This window comes from Asparagus officinalis, chromosome 7 (assembly GCF_001876935.1).
Source record: "Asparagus officinalis chromosome 7, Aspof.V1, whole genome shotgun sequence".
Classification (NCBI taxonomy): domain Eukaryota; kingdom Viridiplantae; phylum Streptophyta; class Magnoliopsida; order Asparagales; family Asparagaceae; genus Asparagus; species Asparagus officinalis.
Window position 1 is genome coordinate 66,037,111 of NC_033800.1, and position 24,163 is coordinate 66,061,273.

At 38.1% G+C, this 24,163-nt stretch overlaps 2 protein-coding genes across 2 annotated transcripts; one reads left to right on the forward strand and one right to left on the reverse strand.

Annotated features, from left to right (window-relative positions):
• Positions 10,108–10,644, forward strand: LOC109847272. Its single transcript, XM_020416510.1, has one exon. The coding sequence runs from the start codon at positions 10,108–10,110 to the stop codon at positions 10,642–10,644; it is 537 nt and encodes a 178-aa protein (XP_020272099.1).
• Positions 20,484–21,898, reverse strand: LOC109847273 (protein FAR1-RELATED SEQUENCE 7-like). The gene is made up of 4 exons (XM_020416512.1): positions 21,702–21,898; positions 21,550–21,620; positions 21,110–21,386; positions 20,484–20,994 (listed from the first exon to the last, which is right to left on the reverse strand). Exons 1-4 carry the CDS (start codon positions 21,896–21,898, stop codon positions 20,484–20,486), a joined length of 1,056 nt encoding a protein of 351 aa, XP_020272101.1.

Here is a 24,163-nt window from a genome sequence, read left to right on the forward strand (position 1 = left end):
GAATGGGGAAACGTAGAGAGAGAACAAAGGGAATGTTTAATTGGAGATAAATATGTGGATAATCAGAATCTCTACTGTTCACTTTAAGGTTTTCCTTTAGTTATAAATGAAAGTAGACTTGCGGGAAAGAAAAACAGTTTTAACTTTTGCAGATGGGCCTTTCAAATTGGTCCCTTAGATTCAATGATTAGTCCCCAGATCATTGAAATTGCTGATATGTGCCTCAAACAAGTATGATTCTTACAATTTTTCCCCTCTAGGTAGATCAAGATTTAGGGTGACTATTCTCTTAAATCTCTTTTTTTAATTCAAGACATACCTCTCAGCCATCGTTAACCAACGTTAGATTTCAACACAAAATTTAAATACTGAAAGCCCAAACCCAAGACGAATACACAAAATTTACATGCTGGAAGCCCAGATCCAAGACATTTGTCTTTTTCCAATGGTGTGTTTTGAAAGTATCGTGGAAAACATTATCATGTTCTTGATGCAACACATTGTCTTCCACTCATTCCCTTGTTCCTTGATCTCTCTGGACTCAAGCACTCTAAATTATTCTTCTAATCAATTTTACTCCTTCCGTAGTGCTCAATAATGCTACTCCATACTCAAACTGTATTGTTCCCCTTTGGACTATTCTCAATGCCATATATTTGGTTATGTTTCTTGTTAGGGTTTTATCTAACCCCTGATGCGATTTGGAAATAGAGATGAGAGAGAAGAGAGAGAAAACAATCACACAAAACACACAAGATTTACGTGGTTCACTTCTCGATGTGAAAAGCTACGTCCATGACCACCGCAGAAGAAAATTTTACTATTTTCGTCAATCTTACAAGTTGCCCTAATCTCCCCTTTAATAACATAAGAGCTAATACAAACATGTTTCTGAAAACAATTTAGAAAAAATAGCCCAGGCCCAAAAACCCGACTCGCTGTTGACTACAGAGGTAGTCGCAGTCGACCGCAAAAAATCCAGAGACCAAATCCTGATTACAGGGCTTGTCGCGATCGACCGTCAAAAGTCCAGAGACTTTCCGTGGTTTTGTGCACGTTCACGGTAGACCGTTGCGCCACTCGCGGTCGACCGTGAAACTCCCAAACTGTTTCCTTCATCGTTTTGCCTGAACTATAATGTCGTCATTCTTGTTTCTTCAATTCTTCCTGTTTTCTCTTCAAACAGAAGTATAGGGCAAGTCTGACAGTTAGGCTCCACATAACATGATCTCCCGCTTGGAGACTAACTTTCAATCTTTATCACCTCTCCCTGCGGCGACGGCCTCCCATATCATCAAGTAATGAGGCCAACTGAAGTTGAACACAACTTTAGTTTCTCCGTAGTGACAATCTTTGTAAGTATATCAGCCGGGTTCTTGCTTCCTTGAATCTTCACAAGTTCCAGCATGTCATCATCTAATGCTGACCTTATGGTAGTGACAATCTTTGTAAGTATATCAGCCGGGTTCTTGCTTCCTTGAATCTTCACAAGTTCCAGCATGTCATCATCCAATGCTGACCTTATGAAGTGATAACAGACCTGTATGTGTTTGGTCCTGGCATGAAAAGTTGGGTTCTTTGCTAAATGAATGGCGCTCTGGCTATCACGGTGTAAAACACTCTTCTCACTTTTCTGTCCCAACTCCTCCAAGAATCCCTACAACCATATCAGCTCTTTGCTAGCCTCTGTCACAGTAACATATATATTCTGCCTCTGTAGTCGACAAAGCAATGATCTTTTGCAACTGAGAAACCCAACTGATGGTTGTAGTACCCAAAGTGAACACATATTCTGCAGTGCTCCTCCTCTGATCTATCTCACCAGCATAGTCTACATCAACAAAATCCTGCATAACCAAATTGCCACTCTTGAAGCATAAACAATTTTCTATTGTACCTCGCATGTACCTTAGAGTCCACTTTACGACTTCCCAGTGCTGCTCTCTTGGATCTGACATGAATCTGCTCATAGCTCCCACTGTATAGGCAATGTCAGGTCTCGTGCACACCATGGCGTACATAAAGCTTCCAATGGCTGACGAATATGGAACCTTCATCATGTAATTTTTCTCCTCATCAGTCACTGGACATTGTTCCTTAGTCAACCTGAAATGACTAGCTAAAGGTGTGCTAACGTCCTTAGCACCACTCATTCCAAACCTCTCAAGCACCCATCTAATAAAACTGGCCTGAGATAACCGTAATGTGCCCAAGTGCTTGTCTCTGCTAATCTTTATCCTCAATATCTGCTTCACTGCACCTAAGTCCTTCATGTTAAACTCACTCGACAACTGCTTCTTCAGCTTCTTGATCTCACCCAGTCCGGCCACTAGCATGTCGTTGACATATAGTAGCAAGAATGTAGTTGATGTCGAGCTTCTTAAACAAACAGTAATGATCTGTATTGCACCTAGAGTATCCGTTCCTATGCATGAATCCATCAAACTTTTTGTACCATTGTCTTAGAGCTTGTTTCAGACCATATAAGCTCTTTTTTAATCTCAGACCATCCTTTCTTTGCCTTTCTGTGTGAACCCTTCTGGCTGCTGTATGTATATTTCTTCCTCTAGCTCACCGTGGAGGAAAGCTTTTTTCACATCTAATTGCTCGAGATGTAGATCTTCAGTTGCAACAGTACTAAGAACCGATCTGATGGCAGTCAGTTTGACTACAGGATAAAAGATTTCTATGTAGTCAACTCTTTCTTTCTGCTGAAATCCTTTGACCACCAACCTTGTCTTGTATCTCTTGGAACCATCATGTTCCTCCTTGATTCTGTACACCCATTTATTACTCAAAGCCTTCTTCCCCACTAGTAACTTCGCAAGTTCCCAAGTCTTGTTAGAGTTCAAGGACTTTATCTCATCTTTCATACCAAGCTCCCACTTGCTTGCATCATCCACACTACACGCTTCATCATAGCTTTCTACAGGTGAACCAAACTCTGCATCTACCTCCTCTGAAGTAGTTTCCTCCATCATCTCTTCTTCAGCCTCTTCTCCTGCGTCCTCATCAGAACTAGCTTCAAAGTTGCTGCCTTCTGGAACATCATCTGGCTCAAAGTATGTAGGCTCTGACTGTACTAAGCTTGTGGACTTAAGAGCATCACAATCTTTGTATAGAACTGCTTTATTGAATACAACGTCCCTGCTTCTGATGACTTTCTTGTTCTGTTCATCCCAGAACTTATAGCCAAACTCATCACCACCATAGCTAATAAAATAGCATTTCAAGGACTTAGAGTCAAGTTTATTTCCAACATGATCACTCAAATGAACATATGAAACACAGCCAAAAACTTTTAGGTGAGAAAGGTTTATATTCTTTCCACTCCATACTTACTTCATGTATTTTATGCTTCAAAGGTACTGATGGTCCCCAGTTGATCAGGTAGGCAGCTGTGTTAACTACTTCTGCCTAGAATTGCTTTGGAAGTCCTGCTTGAAGTCGCATGCTTCTAGCTCTTTCAGTTAATATTTTGTTCATTCGTTTTGCTATGTCGTTCTGTTGAGGTGTACATGGCACTGTTCTCTCCAATCTGATGCTACTATCATAGCAAAACTTCTTGAACTCTGAATCTTCATATTCACCTCCATTATCTGATCGTAATTTCTTAACCTTCAGCCATGTTTCATTTTCTACTATAGCCTTCCATTTCTTGAAGACTTCAAACACTTTTGATTTATGTTTCATGAAATAGACCCAATTCTTCCTCGAGTGACCATCTATGAAAGTCACAAAGTATAACCTTCCACCAGTGGATTGTACTGATGCTGGGCCCCACACATTTGTGTGAACTAGCTCAAGCTTCTCTTCCTTCGGTGTTCTGCCGACTCTTTTAAAGCTTATTCTCTTTTGTTTCCCGAAGATGCAACTTTTACATAAGTCAAAATCAACCGACCTCAAACCTGGTAACTTTTCATTTGATCACATAACCTTCAGGCCTTTAATGCTCATGTGACCAAGCCTCTGGTGCCACAAATTTGGATCTTCTTTGCTTTCAACCACTGTAATTGATCCACATGCATCTGTCATAATGTAGAGAGATCCACTCTTCGTACCACGGGCAACAATCATAGACCCTTGGTAACCTTCCACGTATCACATGTGAAGGTTGATATATATCCCTCTTTTGCCAACTGTCCTAAGGAGATCAGATTCTTCCTCAAGCTAGGAACATGTCTCACATCATTCGGCTTCCATATAGACCCATTGAGTTCAATTTACACCACTCCTTTTCCAACTATATCACATGGTTGATCATCGCCAAGATAGACTTTTCCTAAGTTTCCTGAAACATAGTTTTTAAATAAATCTCTATTTGAGGTAGCATGAAACGAAGCTCCTGAATCCAGCACCCATGATACTGTCTTGCTCTCCAACAAGCAAATAAGGGCATCATCTGATTCTCCTGAGACGATGTTCGCTTCAGTCTTGTTCTCCTTGTCTTTCTTGGGTTCCCTGCACTGGTTCTCATAGTGCCCAAACTTGCCATAGTTCCAGCAGTCAATCTTCGATTTCTGGATCTTGACCCGCCGTTCCTTGAATTAGGTCTTCCACAGGTATTCCCTCTATTTCTGTTTCTATTTCTACCTCTGCTTTCAAAATTCAATACCGACCCTGAATTAGAAACTACTCCTTCTTGTCTTCTTATCTCCTTAGTCATAATCATGTCTACTACTTCTGAAAACTTTAGTTTTTCTTTTCCACATGACCCGCTAATCAAAGTAACGACGCCCTTCCAACTATCAGGTAGCTGACCAAGTATTAACAAGGCTTGTATTTCATCATCAAATTGAATATTGACGGAGTCTAGTTGATCCGTGATCTCATTAAACTCATTTAGATGTTCCTTGAATTTTTAGCTCTCGGACATCCTCAAATTAAACAACTTCATTATGAGATGTACCTTATTGGCCGCAGAGTGTTGTTCGTACATACTAGATAGCGCAATCATGAGATCCGCTGCCGAATTCTGATTCTTGATGTTGAAAGCTACAGATTTGGACAGGGTCAACCTGATTGCTCCAAGGGCCTTCCGATCTAATAACTTCCACTCTGCATCCTTCATATTCATCAGCTTCTCTCCCAATGGCAAATATAGATCCTTCTAATAGAGGTAGTCTTCCATCTACATCTTCCAAACCCAAAGTTTGTCCTATCAAACTTCTCGATCTTGGACGTCTCCTTCTCAGATCCCATGTCTCTGACATCAAATCGCATGCGCCAAACCTGGCTGCTCTAATACCACTTGTTAGGGTTTTATCTAACCCCTGATGCGATTTGAAAATACAGATGAGAGAGAAAACAATCACACAAAACACACAAAATTTACGTGGTTCACTTCTCGATGTGAGAAGCTACGTCCACGGCCGCCACAAGAGAAAATTTTACTATTTTCGTGAATCTTACAAGTTGTTCTAAACTTCCCTTTAATAACATAAGGGTGAATACAAACAAAATTTGGCCAATCGACAGAGAACAAAAAAATCACTATAGGGTCTCGCGGTCGACCGCCGCGCCACTCGCGGTCGACCGTGAATCTCCCAAATTGTTTCCTTCATCGTTTTGCATGAACTACAACACTGTCGTTCTTGTTTCTTCAATTTTTCTTGTTTCCTCTTCAAATAGAAGTATAGGGCAAGTCTAACAGTTAGGCTCTACATAACCTAACATTTGTTTGGTTTATCTTCCTTCACATGAACACGATAAACTATCGGTTCGCACATGAATCATCATTGGAGTCCCTTAGAGGCGCAAGTCTGTGAATGGAATGTTTACCACCTCCTCACCTCATTATAAGTAACTTAGCATCTCATATCAAAATTGAACTAATGTTTTGTACAAATCTTAATCAATAAAAGTGAAGAGCCGCAACCGTATGAAAATTTAGAAAATAGTATATAAACACAACACAATATAGACTATCGTCTAGAATTCCTGTGAGACTCGATCCTCAAAGTCCCCATTCATTCAATCCCATTTTCAGAAAATGTTTATATTTTCATCATTGATAATATCCATCATGAAGCATGATCTTCGTAGTCCCCCTTTACTAAAACTTCCTATAGATTCCTTCCTTTGCTCAGAGGACCTCGTGAGATCTGATCTTCATCTTCAATACAGAAGAAAGAAATAGGGGCACCTGGTCTTCAAGTCTGCATATTAATTAAAAAAAAGAATGATTAATTACATACTTTATGTTAGAATATAAAAATATAAATCTTAATTCCAACCATAACTTCGGAGTGTTTTGATATAATGATTAGAGAGATTTAATTTAAAATGGTGTCAAAACAACTCATGTTCGAATCCCACTGTCCATGAGTTTAATGAGAATTTAAAAAATTTGTTACCACTACGTGTTGAGCATTACAGTTTTATATTCTATACGTAGTTTCAAGGAGTATCGATCCAAATTCTGTCCATAGTGGGTAGAAAATGAAGATTGGTCACACAAGGACTGATGAACAGGACTGATGAACAGGACTTGGAGGTGAGGCTTTGGTCTCGCAGACAAACATGGATGATGAAGGAGATGAGTATCGTGTCTCATGACAGGATGGTCAATACGATAGAGGGGTGAAAAAGGGAACATTTTACAACTGCAAAAGTGTTGGAAAGCAAGGACTGTGTATCACAATAGTTCATAATTTGTAACTAGTGACGACTATCTCAGTATACTATACTGATATTCTTTTTTGTGAGATAAACTACAAGCACTAGTAAAATTTCATCTAGCTTAGTTAAAAGAAAAATTAATTGTAATGACGCGACGAAATATTAAAACAACAATCTTCAATGGTATAGTATTCCATGCACACCATCATACAAATACCATTTGCGCACAAGTCATTAAGACAAGAAGTTTATTTCTTGGTTGAGGTAAACCTCAGAAAGCTCCTTCAAACTAGGGCGTTTCTCAGAAAATTTGATTATGCCTGAATCTTGGTCATTAGGTACTAATCCTTCTTCATTATTCTTTATGGGGTGTAGAGTAAGAACAGAGATAAAATGCAGATTTGAGAGTGAAGGTAGCTGCTGAAGCTACAATAATAGGTGTATAGAATGGTTGAAGGCAAGATAACTCAGAATCAGAAAAACAGCAGTAAAACGTGCATGAGGAGCATGTTTAGTTCGGTTTTTTAAATTATAAGAGCTTTTCTTGAGCTAAAAACGTTCCAAACTTTTTTTGGAAAAACAATTTTCGCATTTGTTTACAAAGATAATGATTGTGGAATCCTTTTTTGCTAATTTTTAGTTAATTTGTTTCGGGGAAAAATGCGCAACTTTAGGAAATGAACCCCCACCACCCCGTTATTGATATTTTCCTCGAGAAACCCCCGAAAACATGTACCCCTTTTTTATCAATAAAACCCCCCTTTCCAGCCCATTTCAGAGCAAAAAGTTTGGAATTGGGGTTTCCTTAAAATATGATGTATCAAGGGGTTCCAAGAAAAAGTTTCTGTTTTTCTCTTTTTTTTAGAAGAAGCAAACACAGGTTTAGAAATCTGTTTTTTGCTACATTCCTACATTTTTGATGCGCCTGACAGGTTATTACTGTGTTAGACCATTTCCAAGGGCTTCCCACATTATTTCTCATAACCAACCATGCCTAAAGAGAATGAATGTCACAATACAAAGATTATCTGACCTAAAAATTAAGTAAATAGTGATTCATACGAAGACCATGCAATGCATATGCTTCCAGTAGGGGTTGCACAAAAATATATGTATCTGAGAAAATATCAATATCCATATCTGTTACAACACGTACAAGGTTATTGATAGCGGATAGCAACATGTAGCGATGAGACACCGCTAAAACTATTTTAGACTATTGCAACAATATAGCTGTAAAAAGTGTAAAGTCAAATAGCGGTGGAAAGGTGGAGGCGCTGCTGTAGCCGGGAAGGCGGAGGAGAAGAGGAGATGAAAGAGTTGAAGAAGAGACGAGCTGGAGAGGTAGCCGGAGAAGAGAGTAGGTGAAGCGGTAGGGGCATTATTCAAGATGGAGGTAGCAACTTTAGAGATTTTTTTTTCTATCGACGGAAAGGAGAAAGAAACGGGGTTGGATTTGGGGTTCAGTAAAGTTTAGGTCAGGTTTGCTACGGATGAGGTTATGACTGTGTCGAAGCTATGTCTAAAATTTATCCGAACTAAGTTTAGCTTAGAACTAGTTCAAATATAATCTAGTTCAGCCTCATTAAGGCCAAGTGTAACTAGCCTATATTTAAATTGGATAAGGTTTTTATTCACCAAACTAATCCTAAAGTATCATATCCGAGTTGTGTCTGAACCAAATGCACCCCAGCTTCCAATCAACAAACACATTTATAGTTGAGCATTTAATAATGCTTCTTAACATATGCCCTACGAGCACATTATAGAAAAACCCTTCGCATTAAAAAGAAAGCAGTATACACTAATAGCTGATGTATACAATTCAGCAATTAAAGTGTACAGAGATTTTCGGGCACCTATAGAACTACATAAATAGTGATTCATATGAACCTCATGTAGCGCATGAGCTTCGAAGTCCCATACATTTACATTAACCAATGGTATTATTAGAAATCCTCTATAATACCCCAACCCTTGAGAGGGTGATGTGATTAGTATTGATAGATTTGATTGGAATACTCATACCACCAAGATGCATCTTTTTTCGGGAACCCAACTTTTAGAAACTCCAAAGTAAAGCGTGTTTGGTCTGGAAAAATTATAGGATGGGTGACCCCCTGGGAAGTTTTCCAGGGAGCGCGTGAGTGAAGACAAAACGTGCTAAAAAGACATGTGGTGGTTTGTGAGGCTAGTCCATCAGATCTAATAGCGTACCGACTCCGGGATTTCGGGGCGGGGCGTTACATCCTCACCAACTTAGATTATTCTATAACAACTTTCTAGAACTTCTTTCTAGTAACATCCTATAAAATATCTACTAAGAAGTTTCTAGGAAGATACAAGTGTATGACTAGTATTTATTCTTCTAGAAATTTCTTACTAATGTATGGCTAGGATTAACTCTTCTACACACTTCCTAACCCTCTTAAACAACTATAAATAAGGGTCTTGGGCTCTCATTTGTGTAAGCAAGCAATAAGTAAGCTTGAAACTTGAGTGTGTAGTACAAGCTTGTGTGAGTCACCAAAATAAAAAGTTATGTGAAAGTGAGGTGCTCTTGTAAGAGCAAGTATTGTACTCTCTAGTGTTCTACCGTTTCCTTTGTGTAGAGGGTTGTATTCTTCAAATTCCATCAAAGTGGTATAAAAGAAAGGTTCGATCTAGCCGGGCCAATCGAAGGTGCTTGTGTACGAGATGGTGAACATGATCCAGCCGCAGATTCCGAAGCTGATGAGACCAATTACGACAACTAGAGTATCCAGATGAAAGTCTTGCTCGGCTCGTAAGACTTGTGGGAGCTCGTGGAGAATGGCTACATTGAACCAGAGTCACCTGTAGCAGAAGCAACTCTCACCGCCACACAGAAAAGTGAGCTGAAGGAGGTCAGAAAAAGAGACAGAATAGCTTTGTTCCTAATATTCCAAGGCGTAGATGAATCAGCGTTTGAGAAGATTTCCAACGCCATGTCCTCTAAAGAAGCATGGGAGATTTTACAAAAATCCTATCAAGGTGCGGAAAGAGCCAAAAAGGTATGCCTCCAAGCATTAAGAGTTGAACTTGAATATTTGAAGATGAAAGCTACAGAATCAATATCAGACTATTTTAGTAGAGTTCAGACAATAACTAATCAAATGAAGAGAAATGGAGAAGCAATTAATGATGTAAGAATTATGGAGAAGATACTTAGGACTTTAGACTCTAAATTCAAATATATTATTCCGCCAATACAAGAGTCTAAAGATCTTTTCGAAGTTTCTATTGATGAGCTAAAAAGTTCTCTACAAGCTTATGAACAAGATATAAACATCAGTTCAAATCAAGCGGAAAATCTAGAGCAAGCCTTGTAGAGTAAGATGACTATCCAAGAAGATAGTCGAAGAGGACTTGGATGCTACAGAGACATAGGCTCTTTTTGAGTTGGCTTAAACTTCCAACAAGGTCGTAGGAGACAGTACCAAGGAGGCCATGAAAATCAAGTTCGAAATGGAGATCATGAATGATCCTTCGATCGAGGACGAGGTCGTGGCGCACGAGGACGAGGATAAGGAAGAAGTTACCAGGAGGATAAATATCAGCCACAATGTTACAAATGCAAGAGATACAACCATCTTAGCTATGAATGCTAGGAGAAACCAAATCAAATGGCAAAAAAGTAACTTTGTAGAAAGGGAGCAGCCAGACACCTCAACAGTCCTGCTGACATACCAGGAGTATGAAAGCAAGAATCAAGATATCTGGTATCTGGATTCAGGTGCCAGTAACCACATGTGCGGCATCAAGAAGTTTTTTACCGAGTTAAACAAGACGATGCAAGGAGATGTCACTTTTGGTGACCAGTCAAATATTCCAGTAAAAGGCAAGGGCAAGATAATGACCCAGACAAAGACGGGCGAGAATATGTACATCTCTGATGTCTATTATGTTCCAGCACTACGAAATAATATTTTGAGTCTAGGCCAGCTCCTTAAAAGAGGCTATGATATGCATCTAAAAGACCTTTGTCCTCGCTATCAAGAATAAAAATAAAGTAATTGCAAAGGTGAACATGTCTCGAAATAAACTGTTTACCTTAAATATTCATACTGACCCTGTCAAGTGCTTAAAGATGATTATGAATGATGAGTCTTGGCTCTAGCATTTGAGATTCATGCATCTTGCATTCAGTGGCCTGAATCTTCTGTGGAAGGAAAAAATGGTAAAATGATTGCCGCAAATCAACCACCCAAACCAACTATGTGAAGGTTGTATGAAGGGCAAGCAACATAGAAGAAGTTTCAAAGTTGAAAAGTCAAGAAGAGCAACAGAGCTGCTACAATTAGTCCACACAGATATTGCAGGACCATTTGAAGTCATATCTCTTGGAGTAAACATGTACTTTTTCACATTAATTGATGATTACAGCAGAAAAACTTGGGTTTATTTCTTGAAGGAGATATTCGAATCTCTGGAGAAATTCAAAGAATTCAAGGAGATGGTAGAAAAGCAAAGTGGATACCACATCAAGGTGCTCGATCAGATCGAGGTGAAGATTACACTTCGAAAGCATTCAACAATTTCAAAAGGCAGTACGGGATAATTCATCAACTCACTGTTGCCTACACACCACAACAGAATGGCATAGCAGAGTGGAAGAATCGTATCATTCTTGATATGGTCAGAAGCATGTTGAATAGCAAGTACCTGCCGAAGACTTACCGGGCTGAAACCGTGGACTGTGCAGTTTACCTCCTCAACCGATGTCTGACAAAGAGCGTAAAGTTTAAAACACCATTAGAGATGTGGAGCAACATCAAGCCAAGCGTCAACCACCTGAAGGTGTTTAGGTGCATTGCATATGCACACATCCCAGAGCAGAAAAGAAAGAAGCTGGACGATCGAGAAGACAAGTGCATATTTGTTGGGTACAAAAGGAGGACAAAAGCGTACAAGCTCTACAATCCAATTACAATGAAGATGATCATTCAAGAGACGTGGAGTTCGATGAAGAAGATTATTGGAAATGGACCGATGAAGATAAAAATATTAAAGGTATGTTCTTTGAAGATAACGATGATGACTTGCAGGAGGTTGGAAGACCAGAACAAAGTCCACCTAATAGTCCAGCTCCATGAACCCTAACATCGACGCCGACATCATCACCATCCAGCTCAAGTGAAGGAAGCTCTTTAAAAGGAGCAACAAGGAGGATGAGAAGCCTAAGAGATCTGTACGACGATACAGAAACTATCGAGATGGTGGAGGACTACACACTATTTTGCTTATTTGCAGAATTTGATCCGGTCAGCTATGAAGAAGCTGCTTAAGAAGATAAGTGGAGAAAAGCCATGGAAGATGAGATCCAGGCAATCAAGAGATATGACACCAATCAATAGATAAGACACATGGGAGCTCACTACCTTACCTGAAGGCCATAAACTAATTGGAGTAAAGTGGGTGTATAAGACAAAGACAAATCAAGACGGCGGAATCGAGAAATACAAGGCCAGACTTGTTGTGAAGGGCTATAGTAAGCGAGAATGAGTTGACTATGAAGAAGTGTTCGCACCAGTCGCAAGGATCGACACCATCCGACTCATTATCGCATTGGCAACACAGAACAGGTGGAAGATCTACGAGATGGACGTGAAGTCTGCATTCCTGAATGGCTGCCTAGAAGAAGAAGTCTACATCAGGCAGCCACCGGGCTACGAGGTGAAGAACCAAGAAGATAAAGTCTATAAGCTGAAGAAGGCATTGTATGGATTGAAGCAAGCACCCAGGGCGTGGAATGCCAGAATCGATGCATACTTCCAGAAGAATGGATTCCAACAAAGCTCGTATGAGCACTCTCTTTATACCAAGAAGGATGGAGACATTATGATCGTATGTCTCTATGTGGACGACATAATCTTCACCGACAACAATCTGAAAATGTTCAAGGAGTTCAAGAAGAACATGATCAGGGAATTCGAGATGACCGACATTGGAAAAATGTCATACTTTCTTGGAGTAGAAGTATCGCAATCTGAGAGAGGAATCTTCATCTCTCAGAAAAAGTACACAAAGAAGATCCTTCGGAAGTTTAACATGAACAACTGCCAACCAGTTGCAACTCCTGTCGAAGTCGAAGTGAAGCTGAGGAGAGACTCACCAGGAATCTCCATTGACCCAACTTTGAATAAGAGCTTAGTCGGAAGTCTACGGTACCTGACCATCACAAGACCCGACATAATGTTTATGGTTGGACTGGTGAGCAGATTCATGGAGGAGCCAAGGCAAAAACACTTCAAGGTGGCCAAGAGGATTCTCAGGTATGTTCAAGGAAGCATTAATGAAGGATTATTTTACTCACAAAGTGTAGATCCAAGACTAGTCGGTTACACCGATGGTGACTATGGGGGAGATTTGGATGAAAGAAAGAGTACATCCGGCTACATGTTTAACATTGGATTAGCAGCCTTTTCTTGGTCATTAAAGAAGCAGCAGTTGTTGCTCTATCAAGTTGCTAAGCGGAATACATTGTTGCATCTGCAGGTGCATGTCAAGCGATATGGCTTAGAAATCTAATGAAAGAGTTGCCACATGAACAAGAAGCATCGACAAAGATTCTCATCGACAACAAGTCCGCTATTGTACATGCCAAAAATCCGGTAGCACATGGACGGAACAAACACATAGAGACAAGATATCATTTCATCCGACATCAAGTTAAAAATAAGACTGTGACGCTAACATATTGCAAGTCTGAAGACCAAATCGCTGACATCTTCACCAATCCACTAAAGACAGAAACATTTTTGAAGCTTAAGAAGAAGCGTAGACTTGTGAGAAATAAAAGTTGGTGATGAAGGGGAGTATTAGAATTCTTCACCAAATTAGATTATTCTAGAACAAATTTCTAGAACTTCTTTCTAGTAACATCCTACAAAATATCTACCAAGAAGTTTCTAGGAAGATACAAGTGTAAGGTTAGTATTTATTCTTCTAAAAACTTCTTACTAATGTATGGCTAGGATTAACTCTTCTACACACCTCCTAACCCTCTTAAACAACTATAAATGGGGGTCTTGGGCTCTCATTTGTGTAAGCAAGCAAGAAGTAAGCTTGAAAGCTTGAGTGTGTAGTGTAGGCTTGTGTGAGTGTTCACCAAAATAAAAAGTTGTGTGAAAGTGAGGTGCTCTTGTAAGAGCAAGTATTGTACTCTCTAGTGTTCTATCAGTAAAAGTTTCCTTTGTATAGAGGGTTGTATTCTTCAAATTACATCAAGTATACCCTACCAACAATTAGTACAAACAAATAAACAATATTTGAAGTTCAGAGGATTACTTCGTCCAAGAGCAAGAGATGGAAGGGCAGTGTTAAACTGAAATAGTAGTAAACAACCAAATAAACCAAAGCAATATCCATCAAGAATAAGCCATAAAAGTTATGTCCACAATTTGACGGTACTAGATGAATAGAATCAATATAGGCTCAGATTGAGAATGGGAGAATCACGTACTTCAGCAAAAATGTATTCTTCTTAACTACAAACTCCTCCATTGATCAGGCTCCATCTCTTTATCACCTTTCATATTTTCTTGAATGAATGTATAAAAGTTATGTCCCCAATTTGACGGTACCAGATGAATAGAATCAATAAAGGCTCAGGTTGAGAATGGGAGAATCATGTACTTCAGCAAAAATGTATTCTTCTTAACTACAAACTCCTCCATTGATCAGGCTCCATCTCTTTATCACCTTTCATATTTTCTTGAATGAATGTCCGGAAAGATATAACAATAAGTCACATGGTCCAAAATTTTTGACGACATCATCTGGCAATATGACACTTAAGAAAATACTAGTTGTCACTTATCAACAGTTCATTGAACAACATCATCTAAAGTACATGAATCCGATTCACGTGAATAGGCTGCAGCAGCTGTTTTCAGCTTTGTCATACCCTTTTTGAACTTATATCTTACCCTACATGTTCATTTCTTGCAACGCGACGCACATGGATCGGGTTTGTGTCAGCCATACCTAGTTCAGAAGTATAATTTTAGAGCTTTACTTCAATTATCCAATAAATAGTTTTTTATTTAGTTTTTAATTGAAGCGTAAATCTGTACATTCTATCCGCAGTTTCTTCCTTGTTGCCTCGATCCAACTCTTCTACAACTTTTACAGCAGCACTGCAACGTTTAATGATTCTGCCCAAAAGTCAAATAACCATTAAGGATTTGATTCAAGACTTCAAGGTTCGTGGGACCCATTCTTCTCCAAACTATTAATATTTAAAACATTTTTTCTTAAATTTTAAAATCTTGTATTATTAACTTAACTAAGACCTCCCCCCCGGGGGAGGGGGAGGGGGGGAGGGGTTGTAGGGGGATCGGGAATCTAATCCCAAATCTTTTTCTCACATCGATTTGTTAGAACCTTTCAACAATTTCTTTTTACACATCACCATTGTGTGAAATAACCTCTAGAAAAAAGATGGGAAAAACAAAAACTAAGCTAATAGATGGATGATGGAGCACTTACCAAAGGAGTGAACTCTGAATTATGATGGAGAAGGAAGAATTAGATGAAAAAGTGGAGAGTTTCAAATTACAAAAGTTATAGCAGGATAGGCCGACATGATCTTGGGGAAAATGGTTGCGGCCTAGTCGGCATGATGTTGACAGAGGTAAAGGGGGAATATTTTGGGATGATCAATACGATGGAGGAAAACAACATCCATAGCTGCCCTTGAAAACATAGACTGGTTTAAAAGTTCCAAAGTATCTTTTCCAGGTTTTTAAACAAAAACTGAAATCATGCCCAAAATAAGAATGATGAAGACCTAGAAAGAAAAGTTCATCTTAACAAAATATAATAAAGCAAACTAATCGAAACTTAACATAAATATTTCAAAATTATTAACATGACATCATGCAGTATTTGAATAAAACGTTTGTAGGAGTATTTCAAAATAAGTTGAAGCTAAACATGGACAAAATTGTTTGTTTGAAGTGTAAAAAGTTTATGATGTCCAAGTGAAAACTTACACGTTGTTCACTCATGTATGGTGTAGAAGTCATAAGGATATAAACATCTAAACAGACAGTTGTTTATCAAGGGAAACAGACATGTATTTAGTCCATTGGTGATAAACAAGGCATAAAATACAGCAGTTACGCCATGTAGAAAAGTTACAGGTGCGAGTTTGAGCTCGATGCATATACATCAAGATACTAAAGCGAGGTTAAATACAAGCAGTCATGCGACTGTGTGAAATCTGCAGTGTGGGAGTCGAGGCCTCTGTCAATCATACACGTCAAAACTGACCATGCTTATGTATCCATGAAAAACAAGTATGATCGATATTTATTTTAACTTTTAAAAAAAAAGTTTTTTTTTGGGGGCCCCATTGACTCCAGGCTTATGGTAATTCTACTTAAGAAACGCATAAAATTCATGCATGTATAACAAGTTTTTGATTTATCTGGCATTGTGCGGACTCGGAGGCTCTTATTGCAAAAACATCGGCCCGTGACAGAAACAATGATGAATATGGGGCAATAGATTAAACAGGAATGGGGTGGGTGAACCACAACTTACTAATATACACAAAATGTATGCAAAAACCTTAAATGTTTGAAATTATTTCCAAAATCTTCAAATTTATGGAATTAAGGATGCTAAGTGCAGCAATACTTTATGAAAGGTTTAAATGTCCATGGAAGAAACTTATTAAAGACATGGTACATTTTGCCAGGAAACTTCTGTGTTAGAGAATCGTGTTTTCTCAAGCAAAAGAAGAAAATAAATAAATAAAAAAGTTTTAAACTGATATAAACAATCGGAAGGGGTTTCAATGGATTAATGTCATGCTTGTGCGTTTGCGACTTGTAAACCCCGGAAAACTTAAACAATAATTTTAAAATAATAATTAATGATTTTATTATGGATTGAGTGATTTTCATTTTGGGATGAATGGATCTGTTGTAAAGATATTAAGAATCTAATTGGCTCTTTCAAAAAACCAGGGGGTTCGGCCGGGCTCGTTATGTATAATATATACTATATATATAATATAGTATAAGTAGATTACTATATATTATATATAGTGATACCGTAGGTATCTATTAGTTTATCGTAGATATAATATACTAAGAGTATAGTTATGTAGTTAGGTGATATAATAGTGATATATATATATATATACAGAGCATTTCAGGTACGCACAAATGCGTACACATTCCGCTCCCCCCATGCGCTATTTGGGTTTTTTTGTAAAAATCCAGCGCGCGCTCTCTCTCGTCGTGACACGTGAGATATATATATATATATAGTGCATTTCAGTTACGCACAAATGCCTACGCATTCCGCTCCCCCATGTGCTGTTTGGGTTTTTTTGTAAAAATCCAGCTCTCTCTCTCTCGTCGTGACACGTGAGTTGCAATAAAAGACCCCGTGACCCTTGCTCCTCCCCAAAAGCGAAACGCCGAACCCTGCTGCCTCCTCCCTCTCCCGATCCGCCGTCGAAACCCTAATTTCTCCCCCCTCTCTCGACCAACCATAACCGCTACGTCTTAGACCGAATAGCCACGACCGCCACGACACCACCGCCGAACCTCGTGACTCACCCCCTCGAGCCGCCGAACCCTGCTGCCTCCTCCCTCTCCCGATCCGCCGTCGAAACCCTAATTTCTCCCCCCTCTCTCGACCAACCATAACCGCTGCGTCTTAGACCGAATAGCCACGACCGCCACGACACCACCGCCGAACCTCGTGACTCACCCCCTCGAGCAATCGATCTCCATCAGGCCCCCAAAAAATGGGAATCATCAACAAAGGTGCGTTCTTCCTCACGAGCTTTTTTGATTTTCTGATTTTCGGATTTTCTAATGTTGAAGAATCAAATTTTTTGGGTTTGGAATGTTGAAGGCTGACTAGAATAATTTAACTGAAGTCTAAGAATTTGATGATTTTCTGATTTTCTAAAACAAGCAGTTGTTGTTTGGTTCGAATTAGAGAAATCTGACATACAATGCATTTTATATAGGTCATTTGTTGTGGATATGATTCATGTTGTTGACAGCAGAAAGGTGGATAAACTTAATACAAGGGCGAAATCCTGGGTATTAATGAGAAAATTAGATCTATTTTTCGCTCACGAGAAATTTTAATGTTGAATGTTTTCAAATCCACAAAAGTTAACATTTGCATTGAGAATTTAGGATAACTTTCTATTTATGTCATCCAATCGGATATTGCATAATCTATAACTTAAGTTCATGTTCTCTAGGGGCTACTTAGTCTGAGACAATATATGGAATTGGAGAAGTCCATGTTTGAAGTAGCAGGATGATGTATTATGTATTAAGTATTATTTTTATAATTGCAGTTTTTAACAGTGTTTTTGATGTGTTACTATAATTGCTGTGTAACATAAGATGAATGTATTGTTAGAACCCAAATTAGGGCTAGCCAGTACTTGGCACGAGCCATAATACTAAGTAAAAGTGTTATAGCTGGATAACAGAAACAGTATCCATGTACTTTGCTAATAGCTATTAGAACATTAATTATCCTAGTTAGTAAGATATTTCATGGTCAAAAAGACCAATTAAAGGACAAGAACTAGATTACTTTAATTGGATCCTAACTTTTCATGTATACAAATATTTTCAGGTTATCCATGACAAGAAAGAGTTTTTATGTTGTGAAAAGAGGCCGACGATGTAGTATTTTTTATAATTGGAAGGAATGCAAATCTCAGGTAGATAAATTCACAAATGCCTCCTACAAAGGGTATGCAATGTACAAAGAGGCTTTGATTGAATGGGAGAAGCACACACTCGCTCGTGATTCAGCATCCAGCTCGAGGCATGTCCAGACATCTGTTTATGCTCAAGAACAAAGATATTCAGTTAGACATGGACGAGGACAATGAAAAACTTGGGGCAACGACTAGTTTCTCCATCAATGCTTTTGTATTAGGTTCATTGTTTACAATAGTAGTGTTTCTCATATGTATCGTTGTGGTATTTGTTGGTATGTACTTTGCAAAAAACATGTGATGTTATCTTTTCATTTTTGGTTTCTCTGGTGTTTTAGCTGGGGCTCGTATTGTCTGTTGTTGTCGAGTCTTGTATCTAGTTTGGCGTCGGTGATGTTTAGTGCCGGAGTCTGTTGAGTTTTCTTTTGCTGGCTGAAGTTATGGCACCGTAATCTTTGTGACCAACGATACTTAGCACTGTAATCTTTTACTGTCTGAGTCTGTTGAGTTTTTGTTGGTTTCTTTTACCGCTGATGTTTAGTGTCCGAGTCTAGTTACAAATAAGTCCTTTGTTGTTGTGTAGTTGTGGCTACTGTTTTTCTTTTGTTCCTTACATTTGCTGTTGTGACACTGTAATCTTTGTTGACAGGTTGTCGTGGTTTGGATAGTTTTAAGGTCAATTAAGTAGCATTCTTGCTTCATTTGTTGACAGGTTGTCGTGGCACTGTAATTTTTGTTCCTTCAATTTGCTGTTGTAGCATTCTTGCTTCATTAATCTTTTGTTCCTTACATGCAGCCTTGATGGTTCTCCACAAAACATCCTGCGTTTGGCCAACTTAGAGTTTCATCTTGCAATAAAACTAGAAGCGAAATAGTACAGACAACAAAAACTTCGTACTTGAAACAAATCAAAGATTACACTTGTTTCTTCACAACAAAAACTTTGTACTTTGTTTCTTCACATAATCAAAATACCAAGCGAAATATTCCGAGCATTAGAGTTGTTTACCCAGTTCATGCTGAGCATTACATTGCATTAGAAAAATCAAATCAAAGATTAACTGTAGAAATCTTCAAAGCTCCCTTGTTTCTTCACATAATTCAAGGCTAAAATTGATATCAGCTTGAGAAACACACTCCGAATCTAGTTTAGATGAATGAGCAAAGTACATTGTACATAACCACAAGGCAATCTGCTGATTTAGCTGAAAATAATCAAACAAATAACGCACAAATGTAGAGGGTTCCTCATAAGTAAACACAATAGGTGCATACATAGCTGCATTCAGCAATGTCACTGGGCCTAGTTAACAGGCTTGCTTCCATCCCATGAAACCAGTCAGACAGTATGGCTCTTCAGTAGTCCTACATGCGCAAACAATATCTTAGAATGTCCTGATTCAAGCAACAGATATCACATCATTATTGGAGTTTTCTTTTAAACATGACACATACTGTAGAAATCATAATGATGTAGACGAATACAGAAAAGAGTGTTGTTCAGGTAATGAATACACATCTTAATTTAAATAATAAAAAACAAACAATTCATGGATGTACTATTACGAAAAAAGGAGACTACTTGGAGCATTAAATCAGCCAAGGTAATCAAATGATGTAGACGAATACAGAAAAGAGTGTTGTTCAGGTAATGAATACACATCTTAATTTAAATAATAAAAAACAAACAATTCATGGATGTACTATTACGAAAAAAGGAGACTACTTGGAGCATTAAATCAGCCAAGGTAATCATAGAAACACACTAGAATTCATAGCAATGATTGACAGCAATTCACAGAACCATTACTCTCTTAATCTTCAAAAAGATCCACATCTTCACTTGATGACTCATTACCCTCTTGCAAATTTGTATCACCGCATATAGAAGACCTACATTATATATATATTATATACTCATTACCCTCTTGCAAATTTGTATCACCGCATATAGAAGACATAGATTATATATATATATATATATATATATATATACATCAAGACGAATACTAGAATGTGAAAAATAAGACAACATAAATAATAAAAGAATTATTACTTACGGATTTGTGAGTGCCGGACAATTTCGCTTATCGTGTGATTGACCTACTTTACCACATCCGTGGCAACGTCAATCTTTTTTATTTTTGGCTCTAGTCATTGTTGTCTCTTTTCCTCCTTTCAACCTTTTACCGCACCCTTTTGCGCGCACTTGATCGGGTTCATTGAAACTATTTTCAGAACTATAAGAACCATGCGCACTAGTACCATTACCTATTATCTTACTACATATTGGATTACTTTTCTCAGTGAAGCCCATTACATCCATGTAGCTACTAAGAAATTGGTCAATTTGCTCATTAATGCTACACAATCCATCGGTAAACATCTCCCTTGTTTTTTCACATACGAGGGACTTGTCAACTAAATCCAAAGATAATTGGATAAATTGACCCCGCGTTAAAAGATAAGAATTATCAGGGGTTATCTGTATGCCTTTATCATCATGAACTGTCCCCGAATTTGCAGACTTAGTCCATCTCAATAAGATGTATTTATCGGGCAATCTTTCAGCATCAAATTTCATCAAATATGAGATAATGTGAGTACATATGATTTCGGTGCTTTCAAACTTTTTACAACTACAAGAAACCAAATCCAACTGCTTGTCGTAAACGATTTCGCGGACTTTGCTTGTTGTGAGCTTCTTTCTTTGAATTTGATACACACAGCGATTGTCGGTTTCCCCTAACAAACTGTAGCTTGTAGTTAAAGCTGTCACACACTTCAGCCTCAAACTTGTAATACATTTCATTAGTGTAAATATCAACTATTTGCTCCAAAAAGTCATGATTTATTCTAAGTTTAGGTTTCTCAATCACGCTTTTGTGATCGGCCATCAACTCCTCGTGACGTTGGTGCACTAGTCCCTGACCAAACTGTATCATAAAATCCACCAATGAATTATTCTTCGAAACAAATTTCTTGAAGAGTGCATGTCCACTTTCTGCTCGTTGGCTACTTGACATGTCTCCTGAGAAAATGTGATTAACATATGCAGGAACCCATCTTGACCGAAGTTCATATTGGTCTTGCAACCACTTGTTTCCTTCTAACTCACTTTTTAATCATAATTTACCATTGTAAATCAAATTCTTCAGGAGTCTCTGATTTCCAAATGCAAGCCAAGAACTCACTTTTATAAATACTATAATTCACTGCATCAATTTTCTCAGAAAACTTCATTAATATATGCCAACTACAATACCTGTCAAAAGAATTAAATAAAGTGTTAAAAAGAAAGGCTATGTATATAAATAATTTTAATAATCTATACAAACTATATTACCTGTGAAAAGTATTTGGAAAAACATGAGTTAATGCCTTTGTCATAGCTGGGTCTTGCTCGGTAATAATCATCTTCGGGGCACCACGAGGCATACTTTCAAAAAATTTATTAAATAACCATACAAAATCATCAACGCTCTCATGATTCAAAAATCCACAAGCAAAAACAATTGTTTGACCATGATTGTTAACCCCCATTATTGGTGCAAATATAAGGCCATAGCGATTAGTGTTGTAAGTAGTATCAAAGATTACAACATCGACCAAAAACAACGAGTAATCTTTTGTTCCTCATCGGCCTCAATTTGAAAAGTAAATGCGGGATTCTTTCCTTGTTCCAATTTTAAATACTCGTAAAATATTTTACCATCATGTCGCTTCATATCAGCATGTATATCCCATTTATGATTATACAAATCTCTTTGAGTGCACCCAATATTTTCTATACCTCCAGATTGTACTCCAAGAAAACTAAATTGTTGATGCTGAGGTATATTCACAATTGATAACTGTTTAGTTAAAGACTTTGTTGCGGCTGAAACGTTACGATGGGACATTAAAAGATGAACATTTGATGGTGTTCATAGCGGATGGCTGTGCTCCTCTTTAAAAATAGTAACAATGAATTTTTCGGAGTTTGATTTAAAACTGTAATTTAGGAAGTACAATCTTCAGCTACGCTTCCTCGACGTCTTTTATTTCCAACATCCGCGATTCTTAGAGATTTTCCTTGTTAAAAACAAACATACTCATTCCTTCTTATTTCACTACTTCCCGGCTCTTTCTGAGTAGTCTAAGCCCTTACACTAAACCCAGCTGCTTTAGCATAAGCATTGTAGAATGTTACAACATTATCTATTGTGTTAAATTCTTGCCCCCTTTTTTGGCCTCAACTCATCTGATACTTGAGGAGTATATATCGAACTATCGTCATCCAAGTTTAATTCATTAGCTTCAGTGTCCAAGTTTTCCATTTCTCATAAAAAATTTTAATTGACCTATATAAAATGCACCGTATGTCAGATTTCTCTAATTTGAACCAAACAACAACTGCTTGTTTTAGAAAATCAGAAAATCATCAAATTCTTAGACTTCGGATAAATTATTCTAGTCAGCCTTCAACATTCCAAACCCAAAAAAATTGATTCTTCAATATCAGAAAATCCAAAAAAGAAACTCAGAAAAGCTCATGAGGAAGAACGCACCTTCTTTCTTTTGATTTTCTTATTTTTTGAAAATCAGATTTTCTGTAACTAAAAATATATCTTTTGAAGTGATTGACATTTAGAATCTAGATATTCTACTTCAAACAGAATTGTCCGTACTTTCAAAAATTGAAAAGGAAAAATAAATCATTAACTATGAAATAACAGGATAAAGGTAGTTGGCCTCTATCCATCGCAATCCCTTGTCTTCTAAGACAAAATTATAAAAAGGAAAAAGAAATCAACTATGAAATAACAAAAGAAATCATCTGCGACGAAACTAACAGTTGTGGAGAGAAAGAAAAGAAGAACCGGATTTGAGATGGGGAAATAACATAGATGGGGGAAAAGAAATCATCTGCGACGAAACTAACAGTTGGCTCGCAGATAGCCGGAGTTGGGGGAAATAGCATAGACAAGGAAATATCAGATTTTACCTGGCCGGAGTTAGCTCGCGGAGGAGGAAGGGTCTTGGAGAGGGGCTGAGAGAGTGATCGATCTGATTTAGGGAGCCTTGCGCGTCGATGTCGTGTGTTTGGGGGCGTCGGCCTTTATGTCGGCGTCGGCGTCGAGAGAGGGAGGAGGGAGGGTCTTGGAGGGGGGTAAAGAGAGATCGATCTGGTTTTGGGGATTTCGCTTTTGGGGAGGAGCAAGGGTCACGGGGTCTTTTATTGCAACTCACGTGTCACGATGAGAGAGAGAGCACGTTGGATTTTAAAAAAAAACCCAAATAGCGCATGGGGGGAGCGGAATGCGTACGTAGAGAGAGAGCACGTTGGATTTTAAAAAAAAACCCAAATAGCGCATGGGGGGAGCGGAATGCGTACGTACGTGTCACGATGAGAGAGAGAGCACGTTGGATTTTAAAAAAAAACCCAAATAGCGCATGGGGGGAGCGGAATGCGTACGTAACATATGATCTAACATTTATGATATAAAGGTGGCCTCTTTAACCAATTGGCAAAGAATTACTGTTGTGATGATTTTGCTTGGGGTTGTCACAAACTTCAATATTCAATGTTTTCAAAAAAAATCTTTGGCTTACTAATTGTTACTTGTTGAGAATATTGCCATGTTGAATAAGGGAACTGTTAGGTGTTGGTGGTGATCAATTTAAAATTCTTAGAAGAAAAAGAATTTACATATTTACGGTAAATAAAACAATTATCTTAGCTTTTTGATTAAAAAAATATTTGAATAAACTTAAATTTTAGAAATATTTTCTTCATTACTGTAACTACAATTCATAATAATAATT